At 54.7% G+C, this 20,999-nt stretch overlaps 1 protein-coding gene across 1 annotated transcript; it reads right to left on the bottom strand.

The window, feature by feature from the left end:
- Positions 1-1,819: 1,819 nt before the first annotated feature.
- CFAP73 (cilia and flagella associated protein 73) lies at positions 1,820-19,349 on the bottom strand. Its single transcript, XM_065418033.1, has 7 exons — positions 19,138-19,349; positions 11,512-11,617; positions 9,393-9,497; positions 6,996-7,196; positions 4,039-4,260; positions 2,298-2,456; positions 1,820-1,918 (listed from the first exon to the last, which is right to left on the bottom strand). The coding sequence occupies exons 1-7, from the start codon at positions 19,347-19,349 to the stop codon at positions 1,820-1,822; spliced, it is 1,104 nt and encodes a 367-aa protein (XP_065274105.1).
- Between the last annotated feature and the right edge of the window lie 1,650 nt (positions 19,350-20,999).

Genomic DNA, 20,999 nt, shown 5'->3' with positions numbered 1-20,999 from the left:
AGTCCTGATGTTACAGAAGAAGGTTGGAAGACTCCAGACCTCGGGGTTAATGGTGCATCAGTAGGCAGAGTTGATGGCTGGAAATACCTGAAGATCACTGCCTTCTGTCCCATGCACTTCAGGAGCCTTCCCCTAGGCAGCAACGTCCTGATGCTTGGGGCTGTCCATAGAAGTGGCCATAGCACATGCAAAGGCTGCAGGTGCGAGGATTCCATGGGGCAGCAGGAGAGGAAGCTGCTCTGACAAAGGTCTGGTGGTTGTTGGCACAAGGCCCTGGTCCAGCTGCCATGGAACGGAGAAGACAAATGGATGCTGTAGTGCAGGGGAAGCGGCAGCCAGCTCTGCCTTCCAGTTGCCCTGTGAGCCCACCTGGCTTAAGCCCTTTCTACCACACAAACAATGAGGCTTAAACACAGCTGGGATAGGATCGTGTTCCAGCATGGTTTCTTTTTGCCAATGTGCACAGGGCTAGGATCAAAGACCCAGCCTGTAGTACCAGGTATACAGACATGGTTATTGCTCCACAGGCAGGAACCACATGAGGTGTAGAACAGGGTCTAGCCCAGGGGTCAGGATGTATCATAGCTGTGTGCCCCTGAGCCAAAGCAGATAGGAGTCCTCCAGCTTGGGCCCCTTAGCTCAAGATGGGGCCCCTTAGCTCAAGGTGGAGCCCACCTGTGTTCAGCTCCAGAGGGTTCCAGTTCAGTCACGGGGATGGTGGCCATCGCACAGGCTCACAATCATGGTTGAGTTTTTCGAATACAGGCTTTGTCCACAGTGGAACCTCCCACCGTTTCACTAGCACCAGGGTGGGGCTCAGTCAGCCTGCAGCACAGCTCCCCAGACTGGTGGTGCCAACACAGCTGCAGCCTGGGCTCGGTGCAGGGTATGGGGTGAACTGAGGCTGGAATGAGAAGATGGTTTCTAGCCATCAGAGGAGGGAGGTTCTGGACCAGCCCTCCCGCATAGGAGCAGGGGCTCAAACAACCAAACTCGTTTGAAGCGTGAGCTCTGGAAGTTTATGAATGGGCTGATGTGCAGGGGCTGCTGCACTAGCAGGGCCGGGACTCCGTGACCCAGGGCCCATCCCGGCCGCTGGAAACATGGGAGGAGCTGGCAGCTCCCAGCCGTGGTTGAGCAGGATCGACTGCAGCAGGTTCCCTCAAACACAGGCATTCAGGAGCCATAGCCCAGTCAGCCCCTGCCCATGGTTCCTGCAACCCCAGCCGCTATGGTCAGTGGGGTGGGTTTGTTAATTTCAGGCAGGACACCCCCCAGCATCTCCCTGCCCGCAGGATCCGGCTGGAAAGAGCAGCTGTGAGAGTGGTATCTCCCCCAGTAAAAAGCAGGGTCACAGCTGTTTAGTGGGTAATTTGTAGGACATGAACTGTAGGGGGAGGCTCCCCAGTGCCTGCCCTCTCCCTCCATCCACCCATTGGCCCATCTAACGCGGACTTTGCTGGTCTCTGCACAGATTGGCAAGTGTGTCTGTGATCTTTGCATAAACTAAGAGGTGTAGGTGGGGAAATGGTGCATTCATTCCAGCCTAGATCAGGCTGCTGGGCTGGTGCTTTGAGCCAACACAGGGTAAACTCCTTTGGGGCAGGAGCTGTAGGTGATTAGGAGGATGGTGAGTCAGGGATATAATGAGGCTTAGCCCCCTGGAAAGCAGCAGTAAGCCACATGCCTGATTTCATAACACAAGGTGCAAGCTACATTCAGGCAGGTGGGGGAAGAGGGTGGAAATCAGGGCTGCCCAAAGCCAGCTCAGCAGCAAACTCACAGTGGAGGTGGTGCAGCTGGGAGGATGCTGAGTGACTTAGCTGGCAGCAGCAGGCGAGGGTTGTATGGCAGGTGCGGGCTCCCCTTTGCGGAGGTCAGCAAGGATGTCAGCCAGGTCGAGCATGCAGAGCTGAACCTGATGGAGACAGAGCACGGTTGCTTTAGGAAGGAACTTTACCTGGATCCAGCCAGTGATGTCCTGAAAACACAGCGAGCCTTAAAAGGAGAAATCCCAGCAGGGGCTGCTGTAGCAAATAGTATGGCCCTGTAGGAGCCTTGGGTACAGAGGGGCTCACAGCTACTAGGCCTGGCCTGTCCCAGGAGGGGCACTGTAGGGAGCAGGACAGGAGTATTGGCTACTCCAGTCCCAGCCTCTTCCAGTGGGAGGCGCTGTACAGGGTGGTGCAGAAGCATTGGCTGTAGGCTGTGTTCTAGCCTCCAGAGCGAGCATCTCAGAGCATAGGGCTGGGGAAAGCCAAATGCCGTGAAGAAGAGCGGGCAGCTGCATGTCTGACCGTGTCAAGCTGGGTTTCCGTGTCCTCCAGGGGGACGTCCACCTGCAGCTTCATTTGCTTTGTCGCCAGCTGGAAGAGGTTGAGGGCAGCCATCTTGATCTGCCCCAGTTGCAGGGTCTTCTTGGCGGCTGTGCTCTGGATCTCAGTCCACTTGGACTCCTGCATTGAGAATGGAGCAGAGGGTTATGGGATGCCTTGACACAGGCACTGCATCCCACTCCGCATTCCCGAAACTGCCTGCCCCAGCCAAGCATCGCATCTGCCCTATACCACTGGAGGAGACCAGTCCTGGAGGGTCTCAGCACCCTCACTAGAGCAGTAATACCCAGCCAGCAATCTCCATGCACCAGGACTGGATTAAGGCCACACAGCCCAGCGATAGTTGTCCCCGCTTTGGGGACAGATGAGGCCCCTCCCTCACTGATTGGGCCCTCATCTTCCTCCCGCAGCAGATTCTTTGATCAGTTGCTCCATCCCCAGCAATGCTGCCTCATGTTCCTCTTTGTTCCCTCTGACCACGGGGCTCCTGCCTTCATTCCCCCTTGGCAACGTCCCCAGCTGTGAACTAAGCCTCGGCCCGGCCCTGGGAAGTAGGGATGGATTATCCCCACTTTGCGTAGGGTGGAAGGGGACAGCTTGCCCAGGACCAGTCCGCACACCTGCAGCAGAGTTGAGAGCAGAACCTCAGCATCCTGGCTCCTACCTGGCTGAGCCCAGCTGTCCACTTGCACTTCCAGTCCTGTGGGCATGGCACCCTGCAGCAGCACCCACCACATAGCCCCATGGCACCAGCTGTGAGACAGAGCAGCCTCCAGCTGGGGCATGCACGTGTTCCTACTCTGCACTCTGGCAGTCCTGAGTTCAACTCCTCAGAGGGGCACAAGTGCCAATACCTGGGGTGACCTCATTCTAGTGCAGCCCACAGGGCTGTGCCTGGTGAGTAACGGAGACCCCACCCCCTGCCCAGTGGACAACAGGGAGCCACTTCAGCTCACAGGTCCCTCGGGGGGGTCCACAGACAGAGCCTGCCCAGAAGATGCTTTTGATGCTAGAAGCTGGCATGACAGAGCCTGATCTGCACTGCCCCCCTCCCCAAAGGCTCCTGAGGGGGGGATGTTGCACCCTGCAGGCTCATGCCTAGGCCTAGCACAGGAGTTATAGACACACCAAGTCGGTCTGATCTTACCCCTGCAGTGTTTGCGCTGCACCTGCTGCACCCCCATCCCTCCCTCAGCACCCTGCTCGCAGGGGCTACATCACCAGCCACCCTGCTCTCCAGCCTGCTCACTGGAGGCACCAGCATGCTGCATGGGCGAGCTGGAACCGGGCCCAGCCCCCCCCGGATTCACACATGTTCTCTTTAGGGAAAGTGAGGGGGAGGGCAGGAGCCATTCTGGACGGACTGCCAGCCCCGCCGAGCTGGCAGCAAGCAAGGGCCCAGCTGGGGAGGGACGGCAGAGCAGGGCTGTGGCCAATACCCCCTCCAGCTCAGGGTAGGTCAATGCGGGTGGGTGGTGGCCTTCAGGCAGCAGGGCCCATCATGGAAGTGGTGGAGTCACTGGGGCCACTGACGGAGGCTGAGAGCGCCCCGGGACTTGGCCACACATCCCTGCCCCACAAGGCCGAAGGAGCCCCTAGGAAACTGCCCCGTGCCCCAGTTTCATAGGGCCAGTGGAGCCTCCTGACAGTCCCCCACCCCTCTGCCCCTGGCATGCTGGAGGGCTACAGTCTCCCCACTTACCCACTGGTGCACCTTGGCCCGGGCCTGCTCCTGCTGGGCCTGCAGCAGGGCCAGCTGGTTGTTGAGCTGCATGATCTCGTTGTTGCTCTGCTCCAGGTACTGCTGGAGCTGGGCCCGCTTCTCCGCCATCGCCTCCCGGCTCCCCAGGTCCTGCTGCACCAGCACCGCGTTGGTGGCAGTCAGCGTCCTAAAGCGGTCAATCAGCGCCTGGATTTCCTGAAACTGCCCGGGGAGGGGACGGTGGGGGAGGCCGAGGGTTAAGGGTGCTCATTCAGGACAGAGGGGCAGGCCTGCAGCCTGGGAACTGAGTCCCTTTCACAGGTGGCGCAAGAGAGGGGTTACGCTGGATTTGAATGAGCAGGGCTGAACCGTTGTTACACCGAGTGCATCTCTACTTCGGGTCAGGGACCTCCCCCACCCTGTGATGCTTCGTTCCCTGCCTGCCCCCTGGTGCACCAGCACCCCCTGTGCATCTTGCTCTAGCAGGTTTGGGTGGAGTGTCCAAGTCACCGTGGGTCACTGGGATCTGAGCTAGAACCAGCCGCCTCCCACCCTACTCCTTGCACTGGGGCCCCTTCCCCACAGACGAGGTTACTGAGTGGCTGGGTCGAGCCTGAGGGGCCTAGAGGCTTTCCTAGAGCAGCTGCCGCTGCAGGCAGAGCATGGCATGTTCCAGCACCGCTTATCCCAGGGGATAAGCGGTGCTGGAACATGCAGTTTCAGGCTACAAACATCCTCAGGGGCATCAGCTGGGGAGGGATCAGAGCACTTGGCGGGGGTGGGGAGGCTGCTCTGGCTGAGAGGACCAGGGCAGTTGTGGTGACAGGTGCTGCAGCTCTGAGGAGTGGCGGGGCAGTGCTGTGGGGGGGTGCTGGGGCCTTGAGGGGGCACAGGGCATGTGGGGGAAGGGTGCTGCGGCCATGAGGCGGTGCAGGGCAGTTGTGGGGAGGATGTTGCCATCCTGGGGGGCAGTTATGGGTGACGGGTGCTGTGGCCGTGAGGGGCATGAGGCAGTTTGGGGGGAGGGTGTTGCAGTCGTGGGGAGCAGTTGTAGGTGACGGGTGCCACGGCCGTGAGAGTACGCGGGGCAGTTGTGGGGGAAGGTGCTGTGGCCTTGATGAGGCACAGGGCAATTGTGGGGGATGGGTGCTACAGCCATGAGGGGGCATGAGGCAGTTGTGGGGGGGTGCTGCGGCTGTGAGGGGGCATGGGGCAGTTGTGGGGGGAGGGGTTCTGCAGCCGTGAGACGCACCTGTGGTTGACGGCTGCTGCGGCCGTGAAGGGGCACGGGGCAGTTGTGGGGGATGGGTGCCATGGCCATGAGGGAGCACAGGGCAGTTGTGGGGGGGGGTGCTGTGGCCATGAGGGGGCACAGGGCAATTGTGGGGGGGGTGCTGCGGTTGTGAGGGTGCATGGGGCTGTTGTGGGGGGGCGTGCTGCGGCCCTGAGTGGGCGCAGGGCAATTGTGGGTGACGGGTGCTGCAGCCGTGAGAGGCACCTGTGGGCGATGGCTGCTGCGGCCGTGAGAGGGCGCAGGGCACCTGTGGGGAGGAGGGGGAGGTGCTGTGGCCTTGAAGAGGTGTGGGGCAGATGTGGGGGACGGGTGCCGGGGCCGTGAGGGAACACGGGGCAGTTGTGGGGGAAGGGTGCTGCATCTGTGAAGGAGCACAGGGCACTTGTGGGTCTCGGGTGCTGCAGCCAGGAGGGGGCGCGAGGTAGTTGTGTGTGTGTGGGGGGGGGGTGTGCCACAGCCGTGAGGGAGTGTGGGTCAGTTGTGGGTGACGGGTGCCGCGGCGTGAGTCAGTTGTGTGTGTGTGTGGGGGGGGGGGGTGCTGCAGCCATGAAGGGAAGCTATGGGTGAAGGGCGTGCTGTGGCCATGAGGGAGCGCGGGGCAGTTGTGGGTGACGGGTACTGTGGCCGTGAGGGGGCACGGGGTACTGGAGTGGGGGGTGCTGCAGCCATGAGGAGCAGTTTTGGGTTGCAGGGTAGTGGTGGGGGCATGGGGTGCTGTGGCCGTGAGAGGGTGCGGGGTAGTGTGTGGGGGGGTGCTGTGGCCGTGAGGGGACAAAGGGTAGTGGGGTGAGGGGTGCTGCAGCTGAGGGGAGGTTGTGGCTGACAGATGCTGTGGCCCGGAAGCAGGACTCAGGTCCTGCAGCCGTGAAGAAGCGAGGGGGAGTTGTGGGTGTGTGGGGTGGGGTGCTGCTGCAGCCATGAGGGGCAGTTGTGGGTGGGGGTGGTGCCACGGATGTGAGGGGCACTTGTGGGTGACGGGTGCTGTGGCCGTGGGTGGGTGGGTGTGCTGCAGCCGTGAGGGGTCGTTATGGGCGACGGGTGCTGCAGCTGTGAGGGGGCATGGGGTAGTGGGGGGGTGCTGCAGCTGTGAGGGGCAGTTGTGGGTGACGGGTGCTGTTGCCGTGAGGGGATGCGGGGCAGTTTTGGGGGCATGGGGTGCTGTGGCCGTGAGAGGGTGCGGGGTAGTGTGTGTGTGGGGGGGTGCTGCGGCCGTGAGGGGACACAAGGTAGTGGGGTGAGGGGTGCTGCAGCTGAGGGGAGGTTGTGGCGGACGGAGGTTGTGGCTGATGGATGCTGTGGCCCGGAAACAGGACTCAGGTCACTTGTTGCTGGCACTCAAGGTCAGGGTGGCTTGGTAACAGCAGTGGGCCAAGGCATTGGGGGGGCGTGGCACGGGAACCTGGGAGGGGAAATGCCAGCACTTGAACTGCCAGGACTTTGGCAGTTGGGGAGGGACTGAGCACTTGCAGGGGGTGTCAGGGTGCTTTCCAGCGCAGGGAAGGTCAGTAACTGGGAAGGGGCCAGTGCAGAGCTGGGGAGGGGAACAGGTAGACAATGGGGAGTGGGGAAGTTGGCATGGGGGCATCTAGAGGCGGGTAGTGCCCCCTGCTCCTGACCCTCCTTCCCCCCCCCCCCAGCAGCTCCCTGCAGAGTCCCCCCTCACCTGCTCGGTCTTCTCCAACACCCCCTGGAGATAGCTCCGGAAGATGGCATGGGCTTCCAGGCGCCGCTGCAGCCTGTCCCTCTCCACAAGCAGCCGGGCAATCTCCTGGCGCAACCGCATGGCCTCCACAACCTTCTGCACCACCTGCTGTCGCTGCTCACTCACCTTGTGCAGCGCCCGGCTCCGCTTGGAGTCATTGTCCTGCCACCCACAACACAGGGAACCAGGTAGTGTCAAAGGGCAAGCGCCCCACCACGCTGAGCCCGCATGTTTGGTGTGTAGCACTGCTGCCACACCAGAGGGCTCTGTGTTAGCAGGGTAACAACCTTCTACTGACACCTTGGTGGAGAAGCTGCTCCTTTAGCTCGAGCTGTTGGAGCTTCTGCTTTAGATCCCTGATTCAATCCCCACTGATAAGTTGCACTGTCTGTGTACGTTAGGGAATCAGAAATGGGCAGAACCAGAACCCTGGATCCAAATGCACCTAGAGTCTGGAACCAAAATGCGTGGCTGAGAGCAGAGCCCAAACTGGATCCTGGTAGCTGCAAGACTCTGTGGCTGAGGTCATTAGTGGTGCCTGGATGTGCTGAGGAATTTGGATGATGAGGGAAAATGGGGAAATGGCAGACGTGCTAAATGACTTTTTTGTTTGTTTTCACCAAACAGGTTTGTAGCAATTGAACATCTGACATCGTGAATGCCAATGAAAACAAGGTAGGACCAGAGGCTAAAATAGGGAAAGAACAAGTTAAAAATTACTGAGACAAGTTGGATGTCTTCTAGGATGGAATTCATCATTCACTTGAACACTCAAGGAGCTGATTGAGGAGATAGCTGAGCCATTAGTGATTATCTTCAAAAAGTCATGGCAGATGGGAGAGATTCCAGACAACTGGAAAGGGCAAATCTAGTGTCTATCTATAAAAAGGACAACTCGGGGAATTACAGACCAGGCAGTTTAACTTCAGTACCTGGAAAAATAATGGAGCAAACAATTAAGCAATCAATCTGCAAACATCTAGAAGATAATAAGGTGATAAGTAACAGTCAGCATGGATTTATCAAAAACAAATAGCTTTCTTTGACAGGGTAACAAGCTTTGTGGGTGGGGGGAAGCGGTAGACGTGGTATATCTTGATTTTAGTGAGGCTTTTGATACTATCTCGCATGATCTTCTTATAAACAAACAAACTAGGGAAATACAACCTAGATGGAACTGCTATAAGGTGGGTGCATAACTGATTGGAAAATCAGTCCCAGGGAGTAGTTATCAGTGGTTCACAGTCATGCTGGAAGGGCATAACAAGTGGAGTCCCACGGGAATCAGTTCTGGGTCTAGTTCTGTTCAATATCTTCATCAATGATTTAAATAATGGCAGTTTGCGGATGATACCAAACTGTGAGGATTTGCAAATGTTTTGGAGACAGGATTAAAATTCAAAATGATCTGGACAAACTGGAGAAATGGTCTGAAGAAAATAGGATGAAAGTTAATAAGGACAAATGCAAAGTACTTCACTTAGGAAGAAACAATCAGTTGCACACATACAAAATGGGAAATGACTACCTAGGAAGGAGTACTGGGGAAAGGGATCTGAGGGTTATAGAGACCCACAAGCTAAATAGGAGTCAACAGTGTAACACTGTTGGGGGGGGGGGGGGAAGCAAACGTCATTCTGGGATGTATTAGCAGGAGTGTTGTAAGCAAGACACGAGAAGTAATTCTCCCGCTCTACTCTGCGCTGAGTTTGGTTTCAACTGAAGTATTGCATTCAGTTCTGGGCACCACATTTCATGAAAGATGTGGACAAATTGGAGAAAGTCCAGAGAAGAGTAACAAAAATTATTAAAGGTCTAGAAAACATGATCCATGAGGGAAGATTGAAAAAATTGGGTTTGTTTAGTCTGGAGAAGAGAAGACGGAGAGGGGACATAACAGTTTTCAAGTACATAAAAGGTTGTTACAAGGAGGAGGGAGAAAAATTGTTCTCAATCTTTGGGGATAAGACAAGCAGCAATGGGCTTAAATTGGGGGAAGGGCAGTTTAGGTTGGACATTAGGAAAAAGTTCCTAAGTGACAGGGTGGTTAAGCACTGGAATAAATTGCCTAGGGAGGTTGTGGAATCTCCATCATTGGAGATTTTTAAGAGCAGGTTAGACAAACACCTGTCAGGGATAATACTTAGTCCTGCCATTAGTGCAGGGGACTGGACTAGATGACCTCTCGAGGTCCCCTCCTGTCCTATGATTGATTCTATGATCCAGTGGAAATGGATTTGACACACACCTGCTCTGCAGTTTAGTTTGGCAAGAGCAATACCTTCCAGGTACAGTCCATCTCCACCCCAGCCAGCAGGCTTTCCTCCCGGCCCCGGGATCTCCATGTGGGACTTGTACCTTTAGGAACTTGTCAAATTTGAAGATGGCCTCCTTGAGCTGCCCCTCCTTGTACTGAAGTTCCTTCCGGCGCTGCTGCAGGCTCTCCATCTTCATCTGGAACTCCTACAGGAGGCCAGGACAAGGCCAGTCAGGAGGTGGGGCCAGCCCAAGCAATCCTTCCTGAGCCTTCACCAACAGGGGGGCAAGAACCCTCAGAGCACCTGGGCTTGGGTGAGGGGGCTCAGCATCTGGGAAGAGAGGGCTTCAAGGCTGCATCCCCTGCAGTGCTGGAACAGTAGCAGCAGGTCTGCCTAATGCTGAGGGCAGGTCTTCACTACGGGGTGGGGGGGTCGATTTAAGATACGCAAATTCAGCTACGCGAATAGCGTAGCTGAATTCGACGTATCGCACCCTTCTTACCCCGCTGTAGGGACGGTGGCAAAATCGACCTCTGCGGCTTCCTGTCGACGGCACTTACTACCACCTTCGCTGGTGGAGTAAGAGCGTCGATTCGGGGATCGATTTATCGCATCCCATCGGGACGCGATAAATCGATCCCCGAGAGGTCGATTTCTACCCGCCGATTCAGGCGGGTAGTGTAGACCTAGCCTGAGTGTTCTGTAGAGTGAGGGTAACATGCTGCCAGAATGTGGGCCTTACGGTCTCCTTCTAATGGCTTGTCCACATATAAGGATACAAGCCTACTAGTGCTACCAACTGAGGGAGTTAGCCCTTCAGCACAAGCAGCAGAGAATCATGCTTTTAGCACTGAAGGTCCCAGGTTCCTGCCTCGCTATCAGCCCAAGTGGCAGCAGTTAAACAGAACCAAGGAGTGGAGTGCTGACTAAATGCTCTGTGCAAAGCCCTCCCTGGCACTCTGGTGGACCTAGTCCCTGTTTCCTCTTAATCCCCTGTGGCTCCATGTCCAAAGGATTGGCCAGCGTTATCAGGGCTGCATGGGTATACCAGGGCACCACCATTGTCACTGTCCCTTGGGTCAGCCGTAGCAGTCACAGTGGAGCTGAATATCAAGCTGCATTGCCTGCTAGACTGGGGGCTTCCATGGGAATTAGCCACCTAAATACTTTTGAGGATCTGGACCATTGTTAGTAACAATTATTTGTATTGTGGTAATGCCTAGTGGACCTGGACCCCACTGCTAGGTGCTGTATAGTCACAGAACAAAATACAAAGAGCATGTATGGGAGTCCGAGGGGTGGGGAGCCTGGGGACAGAGTGAGGGGCCCTATGAGTCAGGACAAACCCCTGTTAAACAACATACTAGGTTCCATCCAAAACATTTACGGACACACTTGATCTAATACTGAGGATCCAGTGATGGCCACTGCTGGTGCAGGGGCCTTCTCCTCTGCAGCAACTGCCATCTCATTAACTGACTTGCCAACTCTTAAAATCTCATCTGAAAGCTTTTTCCCCTTGCCCATCTCTTAGTCCCTCTCCCCTGCCACTGCTCGGCCATTACATTAAATATCTCTCTATATTACACAATTCTCTAAGTGTCCTGTTTGATTGTTCTCTGCTCATTATTTCTGTAACTATTATTACATCGCCAAAGTGTTTTGTACTCTTCTCTCTCTCACTACGTACATACTTGGCCACACTGTGGCATATCAGATTAATAGGCCGATCAATGCTGGGCAAAAATCACATTTATTGTAATCAACACTGGTACACCAAAGTAACCCATAGTGCTTTACAAACTGCAGCATCATTTTTTGTTGCTAAACTTTTCAGGTTTGGGCCAAAATCTTTTGGTTATTTGAATTTTCTCTGAACAATTGCAATTTTCCATGGGGAGGGGGGAGGCGTGGGGAAGCATTTTTCCCAACCAGCTCCAGTCGTGATGTTGGGTTTCTTTAAAGCAGGAGTTTTCTCCACTGATTGTATTGTGCCTCTCTCATTCTGCCCTTGAGCCCTCAGGAAGTGACCAGCCACTCCCCACAGTGCAGCCCAGTGACATGAAAACAGTAAGGACTCGCTTTCCATTCTCAACCTCCTTCGAGGCCCTGATGCCCCACCCCAACCCCTCGCCCATCCAGGGACCCCACCATTTAGGAATCATGAACCTCAAGTTAACAGGCACAGCCCGGGCAAGGCCCTGTGCAGCTGGGTTTACCTCTTTCTGTGCCAACAGGGCTTGTTCCACCTCTGCCAGCTCCCTCCTCTTCTCCAGCAGGCGGGTGGCAGGGGTCAGGTAGTCGTCTTCTCTTTCAGGCATTTTCCTGCAGGGGAGGAACAAATGGGAGAGTGGCAGCGCCGCACCTGGCCCTGGTGGAACTCTGCTAACTCCTCTTCAGCCTCCATTGCCATCAGTGGCACCCGGGATGCCGAAAGGGGTATGCCGGACTGGGTACGGAACCCTTGAGATAACAAGTGTGGTGCCCTTGTCTTACTGCAAATGCCACGTTTACTTGGACCCCCTGTCATGGGCTGGGCCACTGCAGCTCCACACGCCAGCACTTCTCCTCAGTGGCCACCACCCTATGCTCCAACTGGAACACTTTCATGTCAAGGGATGTGCAGTCAGCAGGCAACCGAGCTAATTTCAGGGCTGGCCTTGGGGGAACAGAGAGCCATAAGTACTAGCTTTTCCCCCAGTTCCACCCTGATCTATCCCAGAGGATGAGCTGAAAGTGGTTTCTAATCCAGAGCCTGCCTGGTGCCCAAACAGAGATTGTGGTTTCACAATCACAGGTTTCCAATTTGTTTTAAACGAGTTTTTTCTCCCCCATGTTAGTGTTAGAGAAACGACAGGGAAAAGTGACTCCTTAACGAATGTGCAGGGCAACAGCAAGCTCGACTGGGCCCAAAGCAACAAACTGAAACCAAAAAAGGTGAGAGTTCTTTTCCCAAATCGCTTCCAATTTGTCACCGGGTGACTGGCCCTTTAAGAAGGAACAGGTCCAGTCCATCTCCAGCAAGGGCCTGAGTGCAGGGTTGCCAACTTTCTAATGGCACAAAAAAACAACACCCTTGCCCTGAGGCCCCACCCCCACTCACTCCATCCATCACTCGCTCTCCCCACCCTCACTCACTTTCACCAGGCAGGGACAAGGGGTTGGGGTGGGGGCAGGCTCCAGGATGGGGCCAGAAATGAGGGGTTCAGGGTGTGGGAGGGGGCTCAGGGCTGTGACGGGGGTTGGGCTACAGGAGTGGGTTTTGACCTGAGACAGGGGGCTGGGGCGCAGGAGGAGTTCAGGGTACGGGCTCTGGCTGGGCAGCGCTTACCTTAGGTGGCTCCCAGAAGCGGCCAGCCTGTCCGTCTCCTAGGCAGAGGGGCCAGGGGGCTCTGCGCACTGCCTGTACCCGTAGTTCCTAGCCAAGGTGAGCTGCCGAGCTGGCGCTCAGGGCAGGGGCAGCACACAGAGCCCCCGTGGCCGCCCCTGTACCTAGGAGCCAGACCTGCCAGCCGCTGGAGCTGCGTGGAGCCAGGGCAGACAGGGAGCCTGCCTTAGCCCCGCTGTGCTGCTACCTGTACTTTTAGCAGTGCTGACCAGAGCTGCCAGGGCCCCTTTTTGACCAGGTGTTCTGTCGAAAACCAGACACTTGGCAACCCTGAGTGAGAGCACCTGGCCACTCTTAGGAGCCAGGCAGCAGCTCAGCGAGGGGAGCAGGAAGGAGCAGTAGTTGAGTGCTAGCAGGTGAGAGCAGGAAAAGCCTGTTGAATAGCTGGCTCCTGCAGAGGCACCTTGGTAAAGGGAAAGAACCAGCTCAGGCAGAGCAGGCCAAGCCTGGATTTTGGAGGGAGATTCCTATGGGCAGGGGTAGGACTTGCAGGCAAAGGGACTGGGCAGTGGAGGGATACCGGGAGCCCTCTTACAAGGACATGAGGGCTGCAGGAGAGTTGTAAGCAGCACAGACAATTGCCAGAGGTGGGGGCCCTGGAATATGGGTGGGGCTGGAGAACTGCTGCATTTTTACTAATTATGTTCTGAGGGGTAGAATGGTCTGACTTTGAGGGATCTGCTGGAGGCTGGAACTACTAAATTATGCCAGGCTGCAGGGTTTGTATTAGCCTCTGAAAGGGACAACTGTCTTTTCCCGGGCAGAGAAGGTAACCATTGGTCTGGTCTGTGGTGGAGAAGTTGGGCAACTCAGTTGGTGCTGGGCACTATTGGGGAAACCAAGGAAGGACTTGCTTGTTGCACTGTGGTCAGCCACAGAAGGGTGCTCTGGCAGGCAAGCCCTGCTTACACAGTCATAGTCCTTTTAGGTGTTATTTATATCAAAGGAGGTCAGACAGAGGAGTGATTACTAAGTTGATGGTGTTGCTTTAAAAAAAAAAAGTCTCTAGCACTTTTGATGGCAAAGAATGTGAACCAACGTGGTGCCATCTGTCTGAGTCTGCAGGCAGCCTGAAACAATAGCTCTGAGGCATGTAAACGGATCCCACTCCTTGCGATCTGGGTGTTAACTCTGATACCTAATGACAATTTAAATGTCAAGATTACTAATGACTTTACACCTAATCAAAGTGTGTGTTACGGGTCCCTCCCTATGTCCAATCCATAGGAGATATGAGTCTGTTACTGCCCCAGCTAAGAAGATGTAGCAGCTCATGCTTTTAGCACTGGAGGTCCCTGTTTCAATCTGATGTACTTGCCAAGATAGTGGCTGACACATAAGTGTGCACACACACATGTGCACACACAAAAGAGGAACAATCCTAGTACAATGCTCCCCACAAGATAATGTGGGTGGCTCCACAGGCAGGCAGAGCTTACGAGAGTTCTGTCACTTAGATTCTTTAGGGCTACCATACGTCCGGATTTCCCCGGACATGTCCAGCTTTTCGTTCTTTAAATAGCCGTCCGGGGGGGATTTTAAAAATCTAAAAATGTCCAGGATTTCCCCCCGGTCGGCTATTTATAGACCGAAAAGCGGCGGCCAAGCGCCACTCAGCAGCCAAAGCCCTTTCCCGGCTCCCCCCATCCCCTGCACCCTTAGCATGCCGCCTGGCCCCGCAGCTGTCCACCCCTCCCCCAGCTCACTTCCCCCTCCTCCCCTCCCCTGAACGCTCCGCCCCCCTGCTCCTCCCCCTCCCCTGCTTCCTGCGAATCAGATGTTCGCGGGAAGGCTGAAAACAAGCAGGGGCAGGCAGGCAGCAGCAGGTAAGCTGGGGTGGGGGAGGACGCGAGGAGGAGGGCTCGGAGGCGCGGCGCGGCCCAGTCTGGCCCTGGCCGAGCGGCTCCCTCCGGCCCCGGCCAAGCGGCTGTAGACCCAGCGGCTCCGGCCCGGCCCGGCTCGGGCCCCAGGGCACCGGCCCCGGTTCCAGCTGAGCGGCCCCGGCCCCGGCGGCTCCAGCCCCAGCGGCTCCAGCCCGGCTCAGCTCAGGCCCCGGGGCACTGGCCCTGGTTCCGGCCGAGCGCGCCGGCCCCGGCCCCAGCGGCTCCGGCCCGGCTCGGGCCCCAGGGCGGCGGCTCCGGTTCTGGCCGAGCGCACTGGCCCGGCCCCAGACGAGCACCTCCGGCCCGGCCCCAAGCCCCGCGACCCCGGCCGGAGCTCCGGCTGGAGCGCTACCCGATTCCTGGGCTCTTGCTAAAGCCAGCCCTGGTCAGGGGACAGGGAGGGGAGGTTGGATGGGTTGGGAGTTCGGGGGGGGCTGTCAGGGTGGCAGGGGTGTGGAGAAGGGTTGGGACAGTCAGGGACAGGGAGCAGGGGGGGTTAGATGGGTCGGGGGTTCTGGGGGGGCTGTCAGGGGGGCAGGGGTGTGGAGAGGGGTCGAGGCAGGCAGGGAGCAGAGGAGGTTGGATGGGTCAGGTGTTCTGGGGGTCCTGTCAGGGGGCAGGGAGTGGTTGGATAGGGCGTGGGAGTCCCGGGGTTCTGTCTGGGGACGGGGTGTGGATATGGGGCGGAGGTGTGGATAAGGGTCGGGGCAGTCAGGGGACACGTAGGGTCCTAGGGGGGCAGTTAGGGTGGGGGGGTTCTCAGGAGGGGGCAGTCAGGGGACAAAAAGCAGGGAGGCTTAGATGGGGGTAGGGTTCTAGGGGGCAGTTAGTGGCAGGGGTCCCAGGAGGGGGCAGTCAGGGGAGAAGGAGCAGGGGGGGGTTGGGTGTTCTGAGGGGGGCAGTCAGGGGGTGGGAAGTGGGAGGGAGTGGATGGGGCAGGGCAGGGGCGGGGCTAGAGCGGGGCTCCTCCACCCCCCGTGTCCTCTTTTTTGATTGTGGAAATATGGTAACCCTAGATTCTTCGAATGTCACCCCACGGCCACCAATTTCAGAGAGAGCAGTTTCATGTGCTATAAAGTGGCATGAACCTAACCAGGGTTCCCGCTGCAGCGGGCAAGAGTTTAGAAATTACAAGTCACTCCTGGTGTCCCTCTGTTTTAAGAGCCTGCTCTCAGTGCTTGAGATGGGAATCACAGCAAGTGTCGTTTACAAATTATGCCCTAATTGGGTACCGTAGCAGGTTAGAAGGAGAAGCTAATTGTTTGTTTTTCCCATGAACAGAAAACTGGTGGCTATGCACTCCCATCTGAGTCCCTATAGAACTGACTCAACTCAGTGAGACTTGATTGGCTAGACAAATGTGGCCAAACTGGAGAGGAAAAAAAAAACCCCAAACTTTTCAGGACTGGGTACCATGCAAAGAATACAGTTACGTAATGTTTGGGGGTTGAGCTGTGTCTATTTGTCTTTACTACACTCAGATGTGTTTGGGGGCTCTTGTTACAACACAGCTGTCTGCCATGCTGGAGGTTGGACTGGCAGTGTAGATTCACTCGCCAGGAGGGATCACTAGATCATCTAGTCCGATTTCCTGTGTAACACAGGCCAGAGAATTTTGCCCAGTTACCCCTACCCTGATCCAATAACTTGGCTGCCTAAAGCAAATCTTCCTAAAAGGCTTCCAGTCTTGAGATGGAGATTCCACCACTTCCCTTCGTAGCTTGTTCCAATGGACAATCCCCCTTGTTGCTAAAAATGTGTCTGGCTTCAGCTTCCAGCCATTGGTTCCTCTTCAGCCTTTCTCCACTAGATTAAGGAGCCATTCGTACCCAGGATTTTCTCCCTGCAAAGGTCCTTAAACACTAATCAAGTCACCCCCAATCTTCTTTGTGATTGAGCTCTTGAAATCTCTCGCTGCAAGGCATTTTCTCCAGGCCACAAATCTTTTTTGTGGCTCTCTTGCATCCAGGGCCGGCTCCAGGTTTTCTGCCGCCCCAAGTGGCAGGGGAAAAAAAAAAAAAAAAGCCGATCGGCGGCACTTCGGCGGCAGCTCAATTGCGCCGTGCCATTCTTCGGCGGCGGGTCCTTCACTCCCTCTCTTCCTCTTCAGCGGCACTTCGGCGGCAGCTCAAAGAGGAAGAGAGGGACTGAGGGACCCGCCACCGAATTCCCACCAAATTCCCGGACGTGCCGCCCCAATAGCGGATGGAGTGCTGCCCCTTTGTATTGGCCGCCCCAAGCACCTGCTTCCTTAGCTGGTGCCTGGAGCCGGCCCTGCTTGCACCCCTCCTGTTTTCCAACATCCTTTTTAAAATGTGGACACCAGAACTGGATGCGGTATTCCAGTATTGGTCTCATGAAAGTGACCTGGGCTTTACTAAGCTGTGTTCCCAACAGGTGCAATGTAGCTGCAAGTCTCACTATCTTTAGTATATTTCTTAAAGCTGCAGCTGCTGGAGTCATGAGATTGCCTGAGAATCCAGATTTTATTTTTTTAAATAAAATTTTTAATTAAAAAAAAAAAAAAATCCTAGCCTTTATGGCTGCTGAGAAAAGCTTGAAAATGTGAAGCAAGTGTATCCTAAAGGCTCAGACACCAGAAAGCAATTAGGAAGGGCCCAACATTAATTGGCTTAAAATCACAACGCCTGACTCCTGGTTTTTGAATGCTTGGGCTGGCAGTGTTGCACCAAAGAGAGGCAATGTGATTGGGTGGACAGGACACCAGACTGGGAACTAGGTAACAAAGGTTCCAGTCTAGATTCTGCCATTAACCTGTTGCATGACCTGGGGTAAGCAAGTCCCTTCACTGCTCTGGGCCTTCGTTTACCAAGCTGTAAAACGAGGGCCGTGATACTCCCCCTCCTTGCTTTGACATACATGGATGTACAATATGAAGTGTGGGCATGGCTTAGGGAATTGCTTAAAATACACCACGGTACAGCCAAGGGAAGCGTATGCAGGCAGCAGATGGGATCATCACATGCTCCTAACCTGTGCTGTAATTTTTCTGTAACCAGGCCTTCTGATTTCTGAGTGCAGACAGCAGCTCTTTTGGTACAAGATCAAATGTTCACCACATCCCCAGGAGCAGGAAGCAACACTCCTAGAAAACCCTGATGAAGCTTTGTTTGCGCTTTTCTGTGGAGTGCTTCTACTGCCCCATTTTCACTTCCTCTGACCCTGGTTCCAGCTTCAACTTTGCACCCCCTGTGCTGCCAACCCCAAATGTTTAAAAAGCATGAGTCAGGCTCACCAAAAATCATGAGACTGGCTTTCAAATCATGAAATTATGTAAAAGTAATAGGTTTGGTGTTCTTTTTATTTGCCTTCTGCTTTTTGAGCCTTTAGGGTGCACTGGGGTCACATTTTGAAGCTTTCTCCACAGCCACAAGGGCTTGAAATTTACTTTTTCTATAAGAATGAAGGCTGAAATAATCACATATCCACTTGACTCCAGGAGCTGGGGCTTTAAGGAAAACAATAATTATCATGAGACTCATGACAAAATCATGAGAGTTGGCTGGAAAAATTCAATAACTGTGTGGAATTTGCTGATTTGGCTAAGTTGGAATGCTTTGCAGAGCCAGTCTGATTACACCAAAGTACCGAAAGCACCCAGGCAGGCTTCCAGCAGAAACCTGCCTGGTTTCCTGCTAACTAAGTCCAGGCTTCCAGGGTTCACCACCCTGGAGCAGCCAGCCATGCAGACTGCTGTGTCAGGTGGAATTTCAGGACTTTGCAGGGTCTGCATCTCCAGGGCAGCCAGACAGCCCAGCCCCCTGCCACAGGGCCAGGTCTCCAGGGCTTCCAGGGTTTGGGGCGCTGTGGCAGGGCTCCATTCACTTTCATAAAAAGCGACAAAGAGTCCTGTGGCACCTTATAGACTACCAGACGTATTGGAGCATAAGCTTTCGTGGGTGAATACCCACTTCGTCAGATGAATGTAGTGGAAATTTCCAGAGGCAGGTATAAATATGCAGGCAAGAAACAGTCTAGAGATAACGAGGTTAGTTCAATCAGGGAGGATGAGGCCCTCTTCTAGCAGTTGAAAGTTCACTTTCATGGGGAACTTCAAAGCTGTTGGGGTTTTTGTTCCGAATTGGAATGAAACCAAATTCTGTAATATTGAAATCCTCCACAAAACAGAATCTGCTTTCTCCGCACAGCTCTACTTGGGACCCTGTGGGGTGCTGGCAGAGTTCCAGCCCTGATCAGCAAGCAGGGTTAGAACAGGCTACCGAGAATCACATCAGGAAGCATCTGTTAAGTGTTTTCTTGCTGGCACAAAACCCAAGAATTAGCCATCCCTCCAGCTACCCAAATAAAGACACCCACTGCCATTAGTATCAGCAAGAAGTCTACTTCCCTGAGGGCCTGAGCCAAAAGCGGCCTACCCCACCATGCTTCTTGCGCAGAGATGGGCCAGTGCCTTCATAGCTCTACAGAGGGCCTGGCTCTACAAATAATAATAATAATGAGCGTTATGCGGGCTCCCACAAGCGGAGAGGTGCCCAGTGCAGCCCCCTTCGCACACAAGCAGCTACCTGCAAGTAGGGGGGAAAGGATCTTACTCACGGCAGCAGCAGCTTGTCCCGGAAAGCTGCCCGCAGATATTCTTCCAGTTCGAAAGCCATCGTGGCCCAGCCCCCCGCAGGGACCCTCGGCTCAGGGAATGGGGAGCCGTGGGCCCCCAGCTGCCGTCCCAGCGCCTGCAAAAGGGCAAGGCAGGGAGCAGCGCCCGCCCGTTGCTAAGGAGACAGTCAGCACAACGTTCTGTTGCCATGGTCACGCGTTCGGAATCCCGGAGCCCTTTAAAGTTTCCCTTCCACGCGTCGCTGCAGGAGCGTCTAGAGAACATCTCGTGCAGGGAAGGTGGAGCCAGGAGACCGTCCCAACCATGCGGATTTATTTGCAGGAGGGAGGCAGCAAGGGAAAGCCTAGCCCCCTGTAAACGAGTCTGTTCCTTCCCCTGTCCGGGGGGCTCCCTCTCCTCTCTTCTGTCTGGTTTGCATGGTTGTTACAGCACCTGGTTTAACTTAGGCTGCAGCTGCAGGACCTTGTGAGTGGCTCCCTTGTGACATGGCCCCCGCCTCCCCAGCGTGCCATAACACCAGGTGCCCCCATTGGACTCTTATGGGCAGATAATTTCTGAAAGAGTGGAAGGTGCCCAGACACTACAGAAACTGGAGGCATAGATAGGTCCTGCAGTCAGATTTGTGTGGGCAGAGCCCTGTGTGCCAGTACTGAAGTTAATGGGGCTCTGGTCTGCCGTTGAAATGTGATCCTAAGATCTGAGCCCATTTCTCTGGCCCTTACTACTGGATTATCTAGGGAACTCACAATCTTCCACGTACACCCCAGTGAGGCAGTGCGGTGCTGTTATCCCCATTGTACAGATCACACAAGGAGTCTAGTGGAACAGGGAACTGAACCTGACTCGCAGCCTAGTGCCTTAACCACTGGGCCGGCCTTCCTCCCATAAATCACTGGGATAAACTAACAAGACTGGCTCACTGCTGGCTTTGGTATTTATTATTAATTTGTGGAGATGGATGGCAGGAGAGAGATCACTTGATCATTACCTGTTAGGTTCACTCCCTCTGGGACACCTGGCATTGGTCACTGTCGGTAGACAGGATACTGGGCTAGATGGACCTTTGGTCTGACCCAGACTGGCCATGTAGTAATATTACCATAGGCATAGAAGCCCCAGTCATGGACCAGGGCAAGCCACGGTATTGACTCATTGGAGGTCTATGGCTGCATCCCTAGCCCATCTTAAAAATGCAGAGTGCTGTTAGCCGATTGCTTTTTAAAGATTATTTCTACACCTGGAGAATGTTTGTTTGATTTAGAACCCATCCTGCTATATATTGTGACATGTTAAGGAATCCTCATCCCTTGTTCTGTATTACATGGCATACTTGCATGCACAAATCTTTATCTGCACTGATCAGCCAATGCCTTCTCATGACTGGGTTGTCTCAGTTAGAGATACTTTCCACTTAAAAACTGCATTTCTTTCATTTTGTTTGCTTGGTGCACTTACAAAAGATCTCAGTTTTGGGGCACTCAACCTGATTCAATCTGAGCCTGATTTTTCAGACATTCTGGGCATCCGGAGCTTCTGTTGATTTCTGCTGCAGTTGTAGGAGCTCAGGTCTAGATTCACAAAGGTATTTAGGCTCCTAACTGCCAAAAAAGGTGCCTGGAATTGGTAGCCACTTTTGAAAATCTGGGCCTTTGTGTATAATGACCTGGGCTATTTTGCTATTGGCGATTTCATCTCACTTGTGTGTCCTTCTTCTAGAAAGTGGGGAAAATACAAAACTTTCTTAAAACAGAAAATGTGATTTATAAAGCCACAAAAATTGGCAGGGGGAGATCCAGTGCAATGAAACAATTAATTTTTTTTTATTAACTAGATTTCAAG

The sequence above is a fragment of the Emys orbicularis genome, chromosome 16 (genome assembly GCF_028017835.1).
Source record: "Emys orbicularis isolate rEmyOrb1 chromosome 16, rEmyOrb1.hap1, whole genome shotgun sequence".
In the NCBI taxonomy this organism is placed as follows: domain Eukaryota; kingdom Metazoa; phylum Chordata; order Testudines; family Emydidae; genus Emys; species Emys orbicularis.
The sequence above is the reverse complement of the archived record's forward strand: the minus strand, read 5'-3'. Positions and strand labels throughout refer to the sequence as shown.

What these genes read in the sequence shown, in the direction of transcription:
- CFAP73 (XM_065418033.1), bottom strand. Translation starts at nt 19,349, where the DNA reads ATGGCAACAGAACGTTGTGCTGACTGTCTCCTTAGCAACGGGCGGGCG. An exon ending in TGTTGGAGAAGACCGAGCAG is followed by an intron (nt 4,261 to 6,995) that starts GTGAGGGGGGAC and finishes CTCCCCGGGCAG; the next exon opens with TTTCAGGAAATCCAGGCGCT. An exon ending in GGGCCAAGGTGCACCAGTGG is followed by an intron (nt 2,457 to 4,038) that starts GTAAGTGGGGAG and finishes TTCTCAATGCAG; the next exon opens with GAGTCCAAGTGGACTGAGAT.